The sequence below is a fragment of the Lepidochelys kempii genome, chromosome 6, assembly GCF_965140265.1.
Source record: "Lepidochelys kempii isolate rLepKem1 chromosome 6, rLepKem1.hap2, whole genome shotgun sequence".
Taxonomy (NCBI): Eukaryota; Metazoa; Chordata; order Testudines; family Cheloniidae; genus Lepidochelys; species Lepidochelys kempii.
The window spans coordinates 11,085,842-11,101,228 of NC_133261.1; the positions used below are offsets into that span (position 1 = coordinate 11,085,842).

Here is a 15,387-nt window from a genome sequence, read left to right on the forward strand (position 1 = left end):
TAAGTTGCTTCTCCTTGGCTTTACCCAGATTCCTCATCTGAATAGTTACAGTCATTTGACTGCTGGTATCACCTACCTGACTGTTATTGTCACTGTCATCGGCACCATCTTTTCTTGTCCATTTTTATCCTACACTCTGTTGTTCCTTTCTCCATTGCTGTATCCTCTTTTACTTGATTTTCTTCCCGCTCAGTGTTAAAATCAGGAGTGGTGATTCCATGAGCATCTCCCAACTGTCTCCCCTGCATTTCTAGTTTAAAGCTCTTGTAATCAGTTGTGCCAGCCTCCATCCTAGAAGTCTATTTCCCTCCCTACTCAAGTGGAATCCATCCCATGAGAATAGTCTTCTGTCCATGAATGTGTCCCAGTGGTCAAACGTCCCAAAGCTCTCCTGATAGCACCACTGCCCAGGGCCGGCTCTAGGTTTTTTGCCTCCCCAGGCAAAAAATTTGCTACCCCAAGCTCCGAGAGTGCAACTGCCCAAGCAAAAAAAAAAAATGGCCGGAATGCTGCCCCTGGAATTGTGCCGCCCCAAGCACGTGCTTGCTTTGCTGGTGCCTAGAGCCAGTCCTGCCACTGCCTGAGCCTTCTGATGATCATCATAATCTTGTCTCGTCTTCTCTCTCCTCCTCTAGGGACAGTTAAAATCCCACTGAAGATCACCTGAGCCTCCATTTCTTTAAATCTCTTCCCAGCTTGGCCTAGTCTTCCTTGATGTGTTCCAGTGGGAATGTGGCAGTATCATTTGTTCCTACATGAAGGGCAATCAGTGGATACTTTCCAGCTCCCATTAGAATCTCTTCAGCCTCAGATCAACACCCTGTATCTTAGCTCCTGGCAAACAGCACACTCTTCTGTTCTCCAGACCATCTCTGGTGACCTACCTCTTCCTGGTGTTGGTGCAATTCTCTGGCCCTCATAATTCTATTCTTTTTGTCTGAAAGTCCTCTTGTCTTGTGTTCTCACTTGCAATCTTCTGTGCATCATCCTCTATCCTCCCGGAGTGCTGAACTCTGACTATCTCCACTGTCTTTTACCTTCTTCTTCTAGGACCAGCTCTCTTCTCTTCTTCCTTACTCTCCCATCTTCTGTTACTGTCTGCCTCTGCCCTTCACTTCCCCAAACTTCTCTGGTGTTAGCTCTGTTTTCTGGCTCCTGTGCCTTTGACTGGCCAGTTGGCTGCCTTTATAGAACTGTTGATGAGGGAAGCCCTGCCCCTTAATCAAGGTTCAGCTGCAATCATTGGCACTGCTTCTGTCACAGCACACTGTCCCTTATTAGATTTTGCAAACTGAAAACAAATCAGCAAGCAGACAGACAAACACACTCTCAAGAGCTCACTCACTACCCCTAAGGAACAGGGGCTTGCTTGTTTAAAGCAACCTCTGGTATTACCCATTTCTGGACTTGCACTGAACACGTCTCAACCAGACCGGAGCATTAGAACCTCTGGCTCTGATGCTCACAAATCAGTTGCTGGAAGGCAAGAGGCATAACACATTGCACATGCCCAGTCCTGGCACCCGACTTAACTCATCTGGTTCTGAAAAATGTTTGGGTAGTTTGTCTTCAACATTGAATCCAGATCTGAAGCACTTTTTATTCTTCTTCCAGTGCTTGTTCACATCAATTCCAAACAGGTGTGCATGCATCACACGCACGGTCGTCAGAAATTTTTTCCAGCAGCTCCCGTCGGGTCGGCTGGGAAGCCCCCTTGAGTGGCGCCTTGATGGTGCTCAATATATGACCCTGCTGGCCCAACCCTCCTTCAGTTCCTTCTTACCATCCATGGTGACATTGGAACAGTGTCTCGCTTGCTGATTGTAAGTCTCCCTTAGCTTAACAGATAGTTCGTTCTTAGTAGAGACATTGGTGGGCGGGATGGTCCACATCCCCTCACCCGCCCTGGGCTTCGAAGCATGCTGACAGCCCCAGGTTTCAAGCCTTCCGGTGTATGCTGGAAGCCTATGCCTAATAGCAACCCCCGCGACTCGTGCCTGAGGTGTCTTGGGGAGGTGCATCAGTCAGAGCGCTGCAGGATCTGTAAGGCTTTCAAACCTAGGACCAGGAAGGAGCATGACTTCAGGCGTAAACAATTGCTGACAGAAGCTGCTCTTCGTCCAGCGGCACCTGACCACCAGGGCCTGGGAGCGAACTCAATGCGGAACACTCCGGCGTCAGTCCAAGAAACGGTGCCGAGGAAAGACTCTTGAGCTAGAGACCCTCAGCACCAAAGATCACTGGCACCGCAGCATGGAGCAGCACCCCAGCACCGCTCCACATGCCCGGTGTCTCTAAAGCACCACAAGAAGGTGGAGAGAGGGCACTCTCCCCAGAGAGCTACAAGACCATTGGGAGATACCTTGCTGCACCAGAGAAAGGACTCTGCGCCCAAGCAGCAGAGACTCAGGCTGTTGACTCCGGCACCCCAGCAGGCACCGTTGAGTCCAGCTCTTAGTGACTCTCCAGCGGGGGAGTGCCTGGTGGAGATGTTGGAGCCCCCCTCCGCCCTGGACACTTTTGAGGCAGCTAACAACCTCATAGAGATCACCGAGCCTCAGCCCCCGGCCATTAGAGAAAAGCCTCCAGCACCCCCTAGGTTCGTTCAGTTGAGAGGTAAGCTCACAATGATGTGGCGCTCCCTTATACCGGACCGGCACTGAGCCCGGCACCGATCCCGGTTTCCGTCACCGCGACACTGGCATGTGAGTGCCCGGCACCGAAGGAATGTCGCTCCATTTCCCCAGTACTGGAAGGGTGGCACTGATCCAGGTCTTCTTCACAGAACTGGCACGGAGGCGCAACACCCATTCACGGGTACCAGATACACGGCACTGGTCATGGTTGACACCAACTCGATCATCGAGGCACCAATCCCCGCCACCTTCCTCACGGCACTGATCCCCTGTGCAAGGATCATCTGTGCCGCTGAGGTCATCGCCCTCGGGATCCTCAGACTTGGAGGATGACTCTGCTTGCTCTAGGCACAGTAGACATCGCTCGAGTAGGCGCCGTTCAGAAGTGACAGCGGCCTGGCACCAACAGTGGCCCTTCTAGACCCCCTGGGCTTACCGTCAGGCACAGGGTACCCCCTCTAGAACCTCCAGGTTGGTGGCCTCCAGTCACCCTCCCTCCCAGTCCTCAGTGATCAGGCCTGCTCCTCGGTCTGCAGAAGCAACCCTCTGCAGGCTGCCCCCTCACACTTCAGAGGACTTGGCAGAGCCAGCTCCAGAACCACCCATGACCCCAGGACACATCAGATTGGGTCGGGCCAGTGGAGGACCCTAGTTCAGCACAGGACCTTCCCGAGCAGTTGCAGGACCAGGAGGACCCGGTACCCCCACTGGCCTCTTCATCATCATTGCCTGATGAGGTAGTCGCAGAGGCTTCAGCCTCAGGTCCTTCATCCATTGACCATAGGGCACGTCAGGACCTGCTCCACCGCATCGACCAGAACATGGGTCTTCAGGTGGAGGAAGTGGCTGAATCTGAGGACCCAGTGGTCAATATTCTCACCCTAGAGGGTCCTTCCAGGGTAGTGTTACCCAGTATAAAAACCATACAAAACAATAACAAAACCCTGTGGCAGACTCCAGCCTCCATCCCACCCACCGCCAGGGGAGTAGAGAGGAAATACTTTGTCCCCTCCAAGGAGTACACATTTTTATTCTCTCACTGTAGCTCACGAAAGCTCATGCTCAAATAAATTGGTTAGTCTCTAAGGTGCCACAAGTCCTCCTGTTCGTTACACTCGAAGAAGTTCTTCTTAGAGTGCTGTCCCTGTGGGTGCTCCCCTTTAGGTGTTTGTGCGCCCCTGCACTCATAGTCGGAGACTTTTAGTAGCAGTGCCGGTTGGGTCGCACATGCACGGTCCCTGCCTCCCTGCGCTGCTGCAGGCAGTTAACCGACGCTGTGCGACCAGCCCCCACTCCGTTCCTTCTCTACCGCCCTTGGCTACAAGTCGGAGCAATCAGCAGCGCCTCACTACTTTGTAGTTAATTAGTTACGGTCACTTACTTAGTTTCCTTATTAGCAGCTACTTAGCTTGTTTACCTTTCCTCTTTTCCTTGTTGAAAAAAAAAAAGAAACCTCATGGCCAGGAACTTCAGAAAAAGAGCCGTTTTGAGGGTGAAAGCCCTCCTAGCCCCCCAATGGGAATGCCCAGTTTCCTGGGCTCTCAGCGCCTTGCCTCTAGGCTTGGAGTGCCTGTCCCTGACAGGTTTCAGAGTAACAGCCCTGTTAGTTTGTATTCGCAAAAAGAACAGGAGGACTTGTGGCACCTTAGAGACTAACCAATTGATTTGAGCAGAAGCTTTCGTGAGCCACAGCTGTGTTTGCTGCCTGCATGTTAGTGCCTCCAACACAGGCAGTAACAAAGTGTTGCGTTGCCTCAGGCTCACAGAAAGCCAGGGAGTGGAGAGGTCTCTCTGACCTGCGTCAGGGCATGAGGCTTGAGACACCCCCCACCCCGCTGCCCCTCACTTCGCCAGCGGCAGCTTCGTAGAAGTGCTTTCTCCAGCCCCACATTGGAGTGCCCTGCCGGGCGTCACTCGAGAAAGCACCTGGGTCCTCACCGCAGAAATAATAATAATAAAAAAAACCCCACAGCCGTCCCGTGGATAATAATAGCACCGGCTGTGCTGTCAGCGTCTGGCGCTTCGGTGGCTGGGAGCTCCAGCGCTGCTGCAGACAGAGACTTCAGAGCCCCGTGCCTCCATGCCGCAATCCACAGTCGCTCCACAGGCAGGCATCCAGTGCCGGCACCAGCTATGCTGTCAGCGCCAGGAGCCGCGGTGGTGGAAAACCCCGGCACCGCTAGAGCCAGAGACGCTACAAGAGCCGGCTCCGACACAGGCACTAAGGGGAAACCGAAACCCTGTGCCTCTGCACTGCTACAAAAGGCGGCGTCTTCAAAGGTGCACCCAACACGCAGCACCACCTTCTCCTCCGCAGCCCTGGCTCTGACAAGGAGGCAGCCCCAGGGGCCAATCAAACCAGCACATCAGCAGTTCCTCAGACAGAGGGTTCTGGTATTCGGCTCTGCCCCTGATCCCTCTATTCGCGGTACCGATACGAGCATGAGACCCTCGGCACCAAGTCTCCCTGCGTCCCCAGCATCACTCGCTGTCTCGCTCCTTATTTGAAGGAGGAAGATGAGGAAGAACAGGGAGTATTCCCCCCTCGGTTCCTATCCATCAGGAGTCAGTCAACCCAGGAGTCTCTCCTGGGGCATATTATGCTGTCTCCGGGTACTTACAGTGGTATGGGGACCCTCTATGCTGCTCCCATCCCCATGGGCATACTGGCCTCCATGGGTCATATGCCCCACACAAGGGGGGACTGCCCGCCACGGCCAGACCCAGCACACAGTAATTCCCAACAGCTTCTGTACCAATATCCTCAGTGGTACCGGGGAAAGAGGAGGAACATCTCCGCCCCTGCAGAGGACATCACCTACCCACTTGCCATCATTGTCCACAGAGGACACTTTTATGCCTCCCCCCCCAATATAGGGGATGATTTCAAACTGTTCCATTGCTTATTTGAGAGAGTGGCCCTCTCTGGACATCTCCCTTGAGGAGGTCCCCATGATACAGCATGGGCTAGTGGATTTTTTGCATACATCCATTTTGTTAAAAAAAAAAAGTTGCCCTTCACATGAATGAGGCACTGATGGACCCTGTAGGGGTCATTCTGTGGACCCCTGCGGCTGCCCCTCCAGCTGTCGGGAGGTCCGACAGGAGGTGTATACCAACAAAGGGTGTGGACTTCGCATCCAGTGCCTAATTTCTTAGTGATAGACACAGTCCAGTGAGGTGGCATGCAACAACAGCCCTGAAACACAACTCATGATAAGGACTGGAAAAGACTTGATCAGCTTTGGCAATAAGGCTTACTCCTTGGCTACCCCTCACCTCCGCAAAGCCAACTATGCGACATTACTAACAAAATACAACTATACAAACTACACAAAAATGTCCGAATTGATTAATTTTATTGCCAAGGACAAGGGAGAACAATTCACAGCACTTGATTCTGAGGACAGGGCTGCAACATCTGTGTCGACGGTGGTTGTAATGAGAAGTGCCTCATGGCTCTATCTTTCTGGCTTCCCCGAAGAGGTGCAATTCACGGTGAAAGACTTGCCAGCCCAAATTATTCGCCAAAAAGACAGGCGACTCACTCCATTCACTCACGAGCGACTCTCCGATCCTTGGGAACCTATAACCCCAAACCGAAGAGGAAACAGAGGAATTACTTTACATCCCAATGATACCATCCACCAATGTATTCACAACAACAGTGGTGATTTGATTCACAGGGTCGCAGACACAGGCCCTGAGGGGACAACAATCTACTTCTCAAGTTGCTGCATCCCAACCATCAACTTCCCCTAACAAGAATTCCAGTGGTTGGAGACCAATGTTCGACCTCCAATAATTCAACAAGTTTGTCAGAAACACAATGATTCAAAATGGTCATACTATACACTATAAGCAACTGCCTGCTAAAAGTGTCAACCCAGCAGACAGCATTGCAAGCCACCGAAGAGGTGGTAACCCTCTTCATGAATCTGGGCTTCCTAATAAATACTGGCCAGCCCACTCTCACAACAGTGCAAGAGCTGGACTTCATTGGGGCCCACCTCAACTCTATCAAGGCTATAGCCTCACTACCAAGACAACATTCTCTCACTCTCACCAGCCTCATACCCACTGCATGAAATAGCCCACAGGTATCTGCCAGGACTTTCCTCCAACTCCTTAACCACACGGCAGCCACAACATTTGCTGTCAGACACACCAGATTAAACATCCGTTGTCTACAAGGAAGGCTACGTATCAACTTTGTTCCACACAGGCACAGCATAAACAAGCACCCCACAATATCGGGCAAAATAAAGGGCCCACCCTTCTCTGGTGGGCAAAACCGACCATCGTATGCACGGGGGCATCCTTCATTCAGACACAAATGCCTCATTCCTGGGATGCGGAGTACACCTGCACCCACATTCTATATAGGGCCACTGGTCCCCTGCAGAATCCCTTCGACATATAAACCTACTGGAACTTCAAGCTGTCCCCAACTCTTGCTCCCAGTTCCTGCCACTCATCACAGACAAGGCTATTTGAAGCCTTAGCTTGTATGTATTATATATACAGACAAGGGGAGCACACTCACAGTACCTCTGCGTGCAAGCCATAAAACCCTGACGATGGTGCATCAGACACAGTATCCACACCACCACAGCAGATACCCTCAGCAGACAAATTTCTCAGGACCGCGAAGGGAGCTCGACAACACAATAATCCAGCATGTATTTCAGCACTGGGGGTTCCCCACAGTAGATCTTTTATTAACTGCACAAAATACCAAACACCTTCGTTTTTGTTCCGGTGCAGGTCTCGGTGTGCAGTTGTTATGCGATGCATTCCTCCTCAAGTGGAACGCTCCCCTTCTCTATGCCTTCCCTCCGATTTCTCTCTTGAACCGAGTGATCCACAAGATCATGCTGGATGGTCCACAGTAATTCTACTATCATGATGATCTCACCAAACCATGGTATCCTTACCCCCTCAGCATGACCATGCATCCATGAATCGCACTCCCACTTCTGTCTCACACGTTGTCCCAGGATTGAGGCCGTGTCCTGCATCCACAGAAACTCCATCTCAGAGCTTGGCTCCTCCATGGCTCATGGAACCTGAACTGACCTGTTCAGAGGCAGTACAAAATATAGTTACACAGTTGAACAGAAATGAACTGTTGCCCATACACCCTAAAGGGTGAGATGAGTTAAGGCCTGGTGCCAACTAAAATGGATGACTTCCATCCCAGGACATTACCCTCTATACTTCATTACCTATTAGAACTCAAATAGTCAGACCTATCCATGAGCTCAATAAGTCCATCTACCTACCATCACAACATTCCACCCCAAAGTGGATTGCCATCCCGTCTTTACCCATCTACTGACCCAATGTTTCCTCAGAGGACTCAATAATGCCTACCCTGAACTACGTGAGCCTACTACACCATGGGACCTGAACCTGGTCCTTCGAACCATCACCTCTTCCCCATGTGAACCCAGGACGACATAATCACTGCTACACCATTCTACGAAAGTAGCATTTCTTGTGGCAATGACATCTGTCAGACATGGTCTCCCATGTTTAAGTTCTGGTCTCCCATGTTTGAGAAGGATGAATTCAAACTGGAACAGGTACAAAGAAGGGCTACTAGGATGATCTGAGGAATGGAAAACTTGTCTTATGAAAGGAGACTTAAGGAGCTTGGCTTGTTTAGCCTAACTAAAAGAAGGTTGAGGGGAGATGTGATTGCTCTCTATAAATATATCAGAGGGATAAATACCAGAGAGGGAGAGGAATTATTTAAGCTCAGTACCAATGTGGACACAAGAACAAATGGATATAAACTGGCCATCAGGAAGTTTAGACTTGAAATTAGACGAAGGTTTCTAACCATCAGAGGAGTAAAGTTTTGGAATACCTTCCAAGGGAAGCAGTGGGGGCAAAAGATCTACTTGGCTTTAAGATTAAACTCGATAAGTTTATGGAGGAGATGGTATGATGGGATAACATGGTTTTAGTAATAGGCTTAATGGCCTGTGATGGGATGTTAGATGGGGTGGGATCTGAGTTACCCAGGAAAGAATTTTTCTATAATGACTGGCTGGTGAATCTTACCCACATGCTCAGAGTTTAGCTGATCGCCATATTTGGGGTCGGGAAGGAATTTTCCTCCAGGGCAGATTGGAAGAGGCCCTGGAGGTTTTTCGCCTTCCTCTGTAGCATGGGGCACAGGTCACTTGCTGGAGGATTCTCTGCTCCTTGAAGTCTTTAAACCATGATTTGAGGACTTCAATAGCTCAGAGATAGGTGAGAGGTTTTTCGCAGGAGTGGGTGGGTGAAATTCTGTGGCCTGCGTTGTGCAGGAGGTCAGACTAGATGATCATAATGGTCCCTTCTGACCTTAGTATCTATGAAAAACATGTGGGAGCACTGTGGGCTTTCATGGCGGAACCCCCATACATGGTCTTCTTTGAGGATAAAGCCTCCCTCAGACCACACCCCTAAACCTCACACAGATAGAACACATTACACACTCCATAATTTGATGTTCGGAGGGCATTGGCTTCTTATATAGACAGGACTAAACCATCCCATAAATCACCCAGACTGTTTCTACCCATCACTGAATGCTCCAAAAGGAGCACCATCTCTAAACAAAGACTTTCCATGTAGATCCATAATCACACAAAACCCTGCTATCATCAGTGTGACTGCCAATCCCTCATGGGGATTCACTCACGTCCCACTAGAGCCTTATCAGCCTCCATGGCTTCCCTGCATAATGTACCTATCACAGACATTTGTAGAGTTGCTGACTGGGCCTCAGCCCATACCTTTAGACAGCACTATGCCTTAGAGCAACAGGCAGCATCTGATACCTCCTTTGGATGCTCTCTGCTATCGGAGGTCATGACTTCAACTCCGAAGCCCCTCCTTCCATCAGAGGGCACTGCTCTGAAGTCACCTAAAGTGTAGCACCCACAGGGACAGCACTCGAAGAACAGAAGGTTACTCACCTTGTGCAGTAACTGAGGTTCTTCGAGATGTGTGTCCCTGTGGGTGCTCCACTACCCTCCCTCCTCCCCTCTACTTCAGAGTTTCCTTATTAGTCTCTTCAGTAGAGAAGGAACTGAGTGGGGGTTGGTCGCACAGTGTCGGTTAACTGCCTGCAGCAGCGCGAGACACGGACCACACATATGCGACCCAACCGGCACTGCTACTAAAAGTCTCCAATTATGAGCGCAGGAGTGCACGAACACCTAAAGTGGAGCACCCATAGGGACACACGTCTCGAAGAATCTCAGTTATTGCACAAGGTGAGTAACCTTGTCTTACCTTGTGCAGTAACGATGGTTCTTTGAGACATGTGGCCCTGTGGGTGCTCTACTACTCACCCTCCTCCCCTCTACTTCGGAGTTCACACCACCGAGCTCTGCGGTAGAGAAGGAACGGAGGGGAAGGTCGGGGATGCGCGCGCTACAGGAGGTGACGATGGCTGCACAAGACGACTCCTGTGTGCGCCCTTCTCCCGACCAAGTACTGCTGCGAGAAATCTCTGATCTCTGGTGCAGGGATGCACAGACACCTAGAATGGAGCAACCACAGGGACACACATCTCGAAGAACCATCGTTCCTGTACAACTTCTTCTTACTCACCTTCTCAAAACTGTTGCTCTTCGAGATGTGTTGTTCACATCTATTCCAATACCCAACCTCCTCCCACTGTGTCGGAGTAGCCGGCAAGGAAGAACTGAAGTGGAGTCGGGTTGGCAGGGTTTTATATTGAGTGCCATGAAGGTGTCACTCCAAGGGGCTCCCCAACCAATCCAATTCATAGATTCATAGATTCATCTATATTAAGGTCAGAAGGGACCATTATGATCATCTAGTCTGACCTCCTGCACAACACAGGCCCCTGAATTTCACCCACCACTCCTGCAAAAAACCTCTCACGTATGTCTGTGCTACTGAAGTCCTCAAATCATGGTTTAAAGACTTCAAGGAGCAGAGAATCCTCCAGCAAGTTCCGATGGGAACTGCTAAGGGAAAAAGTTTCCGACGACCATGTATGTGATGCGCGCACACCTGATTGGAATGGACATGAGCAACACATCTCGAAAAACAACAGTTACGAGAAGGTGAGTAACCGTTTTTTTCTTCATACTTAATTTTTAGACGCAAGTCAAACTGGGGCAAAACAGGGTAGGGGGCAGTGATCCTTCCCCAAGTTTCACCCATAAACTAAATTCCATTCATGCACTTGTGACTCCAAAATGAGGTGCAACTCAGGAGATAGTGGAGAGCTTCACAATGTGACCCCCTCTCTCATCTCTTGGATGTTTTGATCAACAGTGAAATAGTTAACAATGTGGACATTTCAATTATGATTAGGCTTCAGTATTAACACTCCACTGAAACATCAAGAGAGACAGTTCCCAAGGACCTTCACCTGAGAGTGGTTGTGTGACTGGGATGGCATGCTAATGGTTCTGAGAGCTCTGATACCACAGTGAGGAGCATGGCCTAAGCAATCTGAAGACTCAGGCAGATGTCACATCAATTTACCAAAGTTTGTGGTGGATTCTCCCTATCACTAGCAATTTTTAAATCAAGATTGGATTTTTTTTTAAATACTCTAATTCAAACAGGAATTTATTTTGGGAAAGTTCTCTGGCCTGTGTTTACAGGAGATCAGACCAGATGGTGACAGTGGTCCCTTTTGACCTTTAAATCTATGAATCACACACAATTTGGAGGTTATGTTAGCACCCTTAACAGCTTAGAAGAATTACTTCATTTTTTAATGAAGTTTAAATTCTGAAACACAAGATGGCAACCCTAAAAAATTGTTTGCTCACTGAATTGCTTCAATTTGGCCCAATTTGATTCCTGGTTTCAGTTATTTTTTCCTGTAGCTTCCAGAGTTACTTAAACCTATAATTTCTCTATCATTTGCTAATGAGTTCTAAACAGCTGAATTTTCCAGTGACCTCATATTTAGGCTATTGAATAACAGCAAGTCTTGAAATGCAGTCTTGAAATTGGTGGCTTTCTTTTCAAGTGTTTGATTTAATGTCTATAAAGGAGATTAAAAGCAGGATTTGCTACTTCTGTAACTTGCTCTTTTTTTATCTTCAAGGAGTTTCAGGACCTTAGTCAGACCAGCAGGCTTGAGGAATTTGTGGATATAGCAAAATCATGGATCATGGAATTATTGCCCAAACCACATGATCAGGAAAATGCTTTTTTTCATGACATTGATGTGAGTCCAGAAAACCATTGAAACTGATTTCTTATTCCTCTTAAAAAATAGTCAACTGATAGGTTTGTTCTGTTCCTAGAAATGGCAGCAGCTCATTTCCGCTGGGCTGTTTTGTGATAAGTGGACACTTGGCTGGCGAAAACATATTAAATCTTTGTTTGCAGAGTGGATAAAAAAGGTGAGTTGACTAATTACAATAAAGACCTTGGGCAAGCTCTTTTCCTGAGAAGGCCAGGGCCCCCCTGTGTAGGGTGCTGCACAGATACAAATCAGACAACTTAAAATCTATGCACAAGGCAAGAGAGAACAGGATGGAGACACAGAGAGTTGGGGAAGCACAAGAGAGCTGTGAGATTATTATTACTGAAATAATAAGCAACGGTCACAGCGCACCAGCTACCTGTCCATGGGTGACAATCACAGCATCAGTTGTTTTTAAGGGAGCGATTTAGAGGAAGGTGGATTATGCGAAGTGAGGAGAAGAATGGGGACTGGCTGTGAAGGTCCTTGAAAGTATTGTTGAGGGACATTTGTGGTGAAAATTTTTTTTTACTGTAAAAACAGATGCAGTGATACCAGAACAATTTTGCAAATTCATGTTGATTTCACTAAATTGTTTTGGTTGGTTGAAAACAAAAAATCTACCCCCCGCAATGCTCCCCCGTTACAGGACACACTATAGACAGCTGCAATCCACAGGGGCCTGGGCTGGAACCGGGAGTAGAGGGCGGTCCCAGGTTCCCCCCATCCCCCCTACTCCCTATTTGATACAAGAGGAGGTGACCTGGACTGTGGGTCCCTCCAGAGGGGAAGGTCCCTGGCCTGTCCCCCGACCCATTAGGGGGTCAGAAGAGACTGTGGGGACTGTTCTCCTCCTTTTCCCCATGCTGGCCAGTGATGAGGTTAGCTGAGTGAACAGCAGGTTTGTGCCACTAACAAAAGGAGCCAAACTGGGGGCTGCTGTGAACCTCTGAGGCGAGCAAATCCGCCAGAAAGCACAGAACCCACCAAGGCAGAGGAGGAACTTTGTCACAATACACAAGGAACAAATACCCAATAATGGGCTCTTCGGTCTAGCAGAGGAAGGTCTAACACAATCCAATGGCTGGAAGCTGAAGCTAGACAAATTCAGACTGGAAATAATGGGTAAATTTTTAACAGTGAGGGGAATTAACCACTGGAACAATTTACCAAGGACCGTGGTGGATTCTCCATCACTGGCAATTTTTAAATTGTTTGGATGTTTTTTGTAAGAAATCTGTTCTAGTTCAAATAGGAATTAATTCAGGGATATTCTCTAGCCTGTGTTACACAGAAGGTCAGACTAGATGATCACAATGGCCCTTCTGGCCTTGGAATCTATGACCTTCTTCCCCGTGGTTTTTCAACCTGTGTCGTCATTTCCACCTGTGCAAAAGGAATGTAAATTGCTACCATCAGGGGGCATGTTCAGGTGTCATTTCACCCCCACTTGAAACTGAAGCAAATGATGTCCCACAGCACCAAGCAGGAGAGAATGAGCTCCATAATATTTAAGGGACTGATTTACTACCACGTTACCCCTGTCTTACACACCAAAATAATGATAGGCAGCTCCTCGGCTGGTATACGTTGGTGTGACTCCAATGTGGCCCTGCTGATTTACACCAGCTGAGGATCTGACTCTGCATGTGCATTAAGAAAGGTTTTTCTGAGGGTACAAAAGACGGTTGCATAACAAATGTTTCCTTGTTCTAGGTGAACCATAAACACCTGTTTGATCACTACTTGACTTTTATTAGAAAGTACCAAGACACAGAACTGGAAAATGGCTTTTCACAACACATCGTTCAGAGGATCGAAAGTCTGACAAAAAGCGAGGTATAGCAGAATCTCTCTCTCCTCATGTGTAGGAGCTGCCTGACCTTCACTGAACAAAGGGTCCAGAAGCCAGGAAATCCTGAGCGCTGTTCCCAACTCTGCCATGTTGGGTGGCTTTGTGCGTACTTATTGTACACTTTAGGGGAACACTTACAAATAGATTCTAAAAGGTTACTAAATGATTAATAGATGTTGTTAGTAGAACTGGGCAATTTTGGGGGAGGGGATGAATAGATTTTTTTGGCCAAAATGTGCATTTTTTGGAGCTCCAAAACTATTCACAATTTTGGATTGAATTCAACAAGTAGTTTAGGACAAAAACAAACAAACAACAACCTGAAAAAAATTATAAAAGTTGAAACATTTTGACTTTTTCAAAACATTGCGACTTTTTATTTTTAAATTTGGCCAATTAAAAAAACCACACATGCACACAAAGGTGTAAAACACCCCCAAAACAGCCAAACCAAAATGAAAACCTCAAAAACAGTGTCTAGTCAAGATGACTAAAATGTTTCAGTTGACTTAAAACAAATCATGTACCTTAAAAAAATAAACTTTGAGCCAACCAGGAACATATTATTTGATTCAAAATGTTATTTTTTGAGATTTGAATTCAATGAGAAATTTAATAAACAAAAAGTCCAAATCAAACTCAATTTTTTTTTAAGGTCAGCCCCTAAAACGCAAAATCCATTATTCCTTTAGCTCTACTTATGACATGTGACAGACATGAGTAGTATGTTACACATGGGTACAAAAACATCAGCAGATGTGAGAGATGGTGTGTGTGTGTGTGTGTGTAATATCTCTACCCATGTAGTTAGAAAATATTCTTTCTTACAGAAGTCAGAGTTGCGAGATATTCTTAGCAAATTTTCAAAGACGAACAAGCCAATCTTTGGACAAATCCTATCTATTATCATTGAAAAGATGTGGACTGAAGAATTGAATCAGATAGCGAATGCTAACCGGTTTGAAAAGAAGACAGCTGGCGTTCTCATAGGGCTGCTCAACTCCTCCATGGGCTGGGATATTATATCAGCTGTCCGTGAGTTTCTGTATGGACATTTTGTTCTGATGACCTCAGGATGGGTTCAGCTTATTGGGATCATAATTAAGTGAAAAGGAGTTGGCTGGGTGCCAAATCCCACTAGTCATCTATCTCTAGCTGTAGGTGCCTAAATGCCTTTGGAGATCTGGCCCTTAGGGACTTAGGACTAAAGCTGATTGAAACTTTTCAGACACAACTTTCTTTCAGAGAAAAATAGAGCAATAACTCAACATTTTACAAATTTGTGTCTGTTTCACCAATTATTTTGGTGGAGGAAGAAAACAAGAAAAAATTGAAATGTTTTGTTTTGACATTTTTGAAAAAAAAAGTTTCAATTTTTCAGTTTGAAACAACTGTATGTCTTGAAATTACCTTCAATTTTATAAAAATAAAATTGAAAAGATCATTAAAATGCCCAAAATCAAAACAATATTTTTCAACTTTCTGATTCACCACAAATTTCAAAAATATTCAAATTTGGATCTACTCAAAAAAATTTGAGTATGCAAAGACTTATCTTAATGCAGGTGAACGGTCCCAATGAAGTCAAGGATGTGAGAAACAGGTTAACATTTTCTTGGGTTTATTGTTAAAACAAAGAAGAAAACTCCAGTATG

At 47.3% G+C, this 15,387-nt stretch overlaps 1 protein-coding gene across 1 annotated transcript in view; it reads left to right on the forward strand.

Annotated features, from left to right (window-relative positions):
- The window catches only part of LOC140913638 (E3 ubiquitin-protein ligase rnf213-alpha-like), a 174,755-nt gene that overhangs the window by 68,022 nt on the left and 91,346 nt on the right, over nucleotides 1-15,387 (forward strand). The window contains exons 17-20 of the mRNA XM_073350368.1: nucleotides 11,734-11,856; nucleotides 11,936-12,034; nucleotides 13,594-13,716; nucleotides 14,563-14,767. Of these exons, the coding sequence (XP_073206469.1) occupies nucleotides 11,734-11,856; nucleotides 11,936-12,034; nucleotides 13,594-13,716; nucleotides 14,563-14,767 (550 nt within the window). The remainder of the gene's footprint in view (nucleotides 1-11,733; nucleotides 11,857-11,935; nucleotides 12,035-13,593; nucleotides 13,717-14,562; nucleotides 14,768-15,387) is intronic.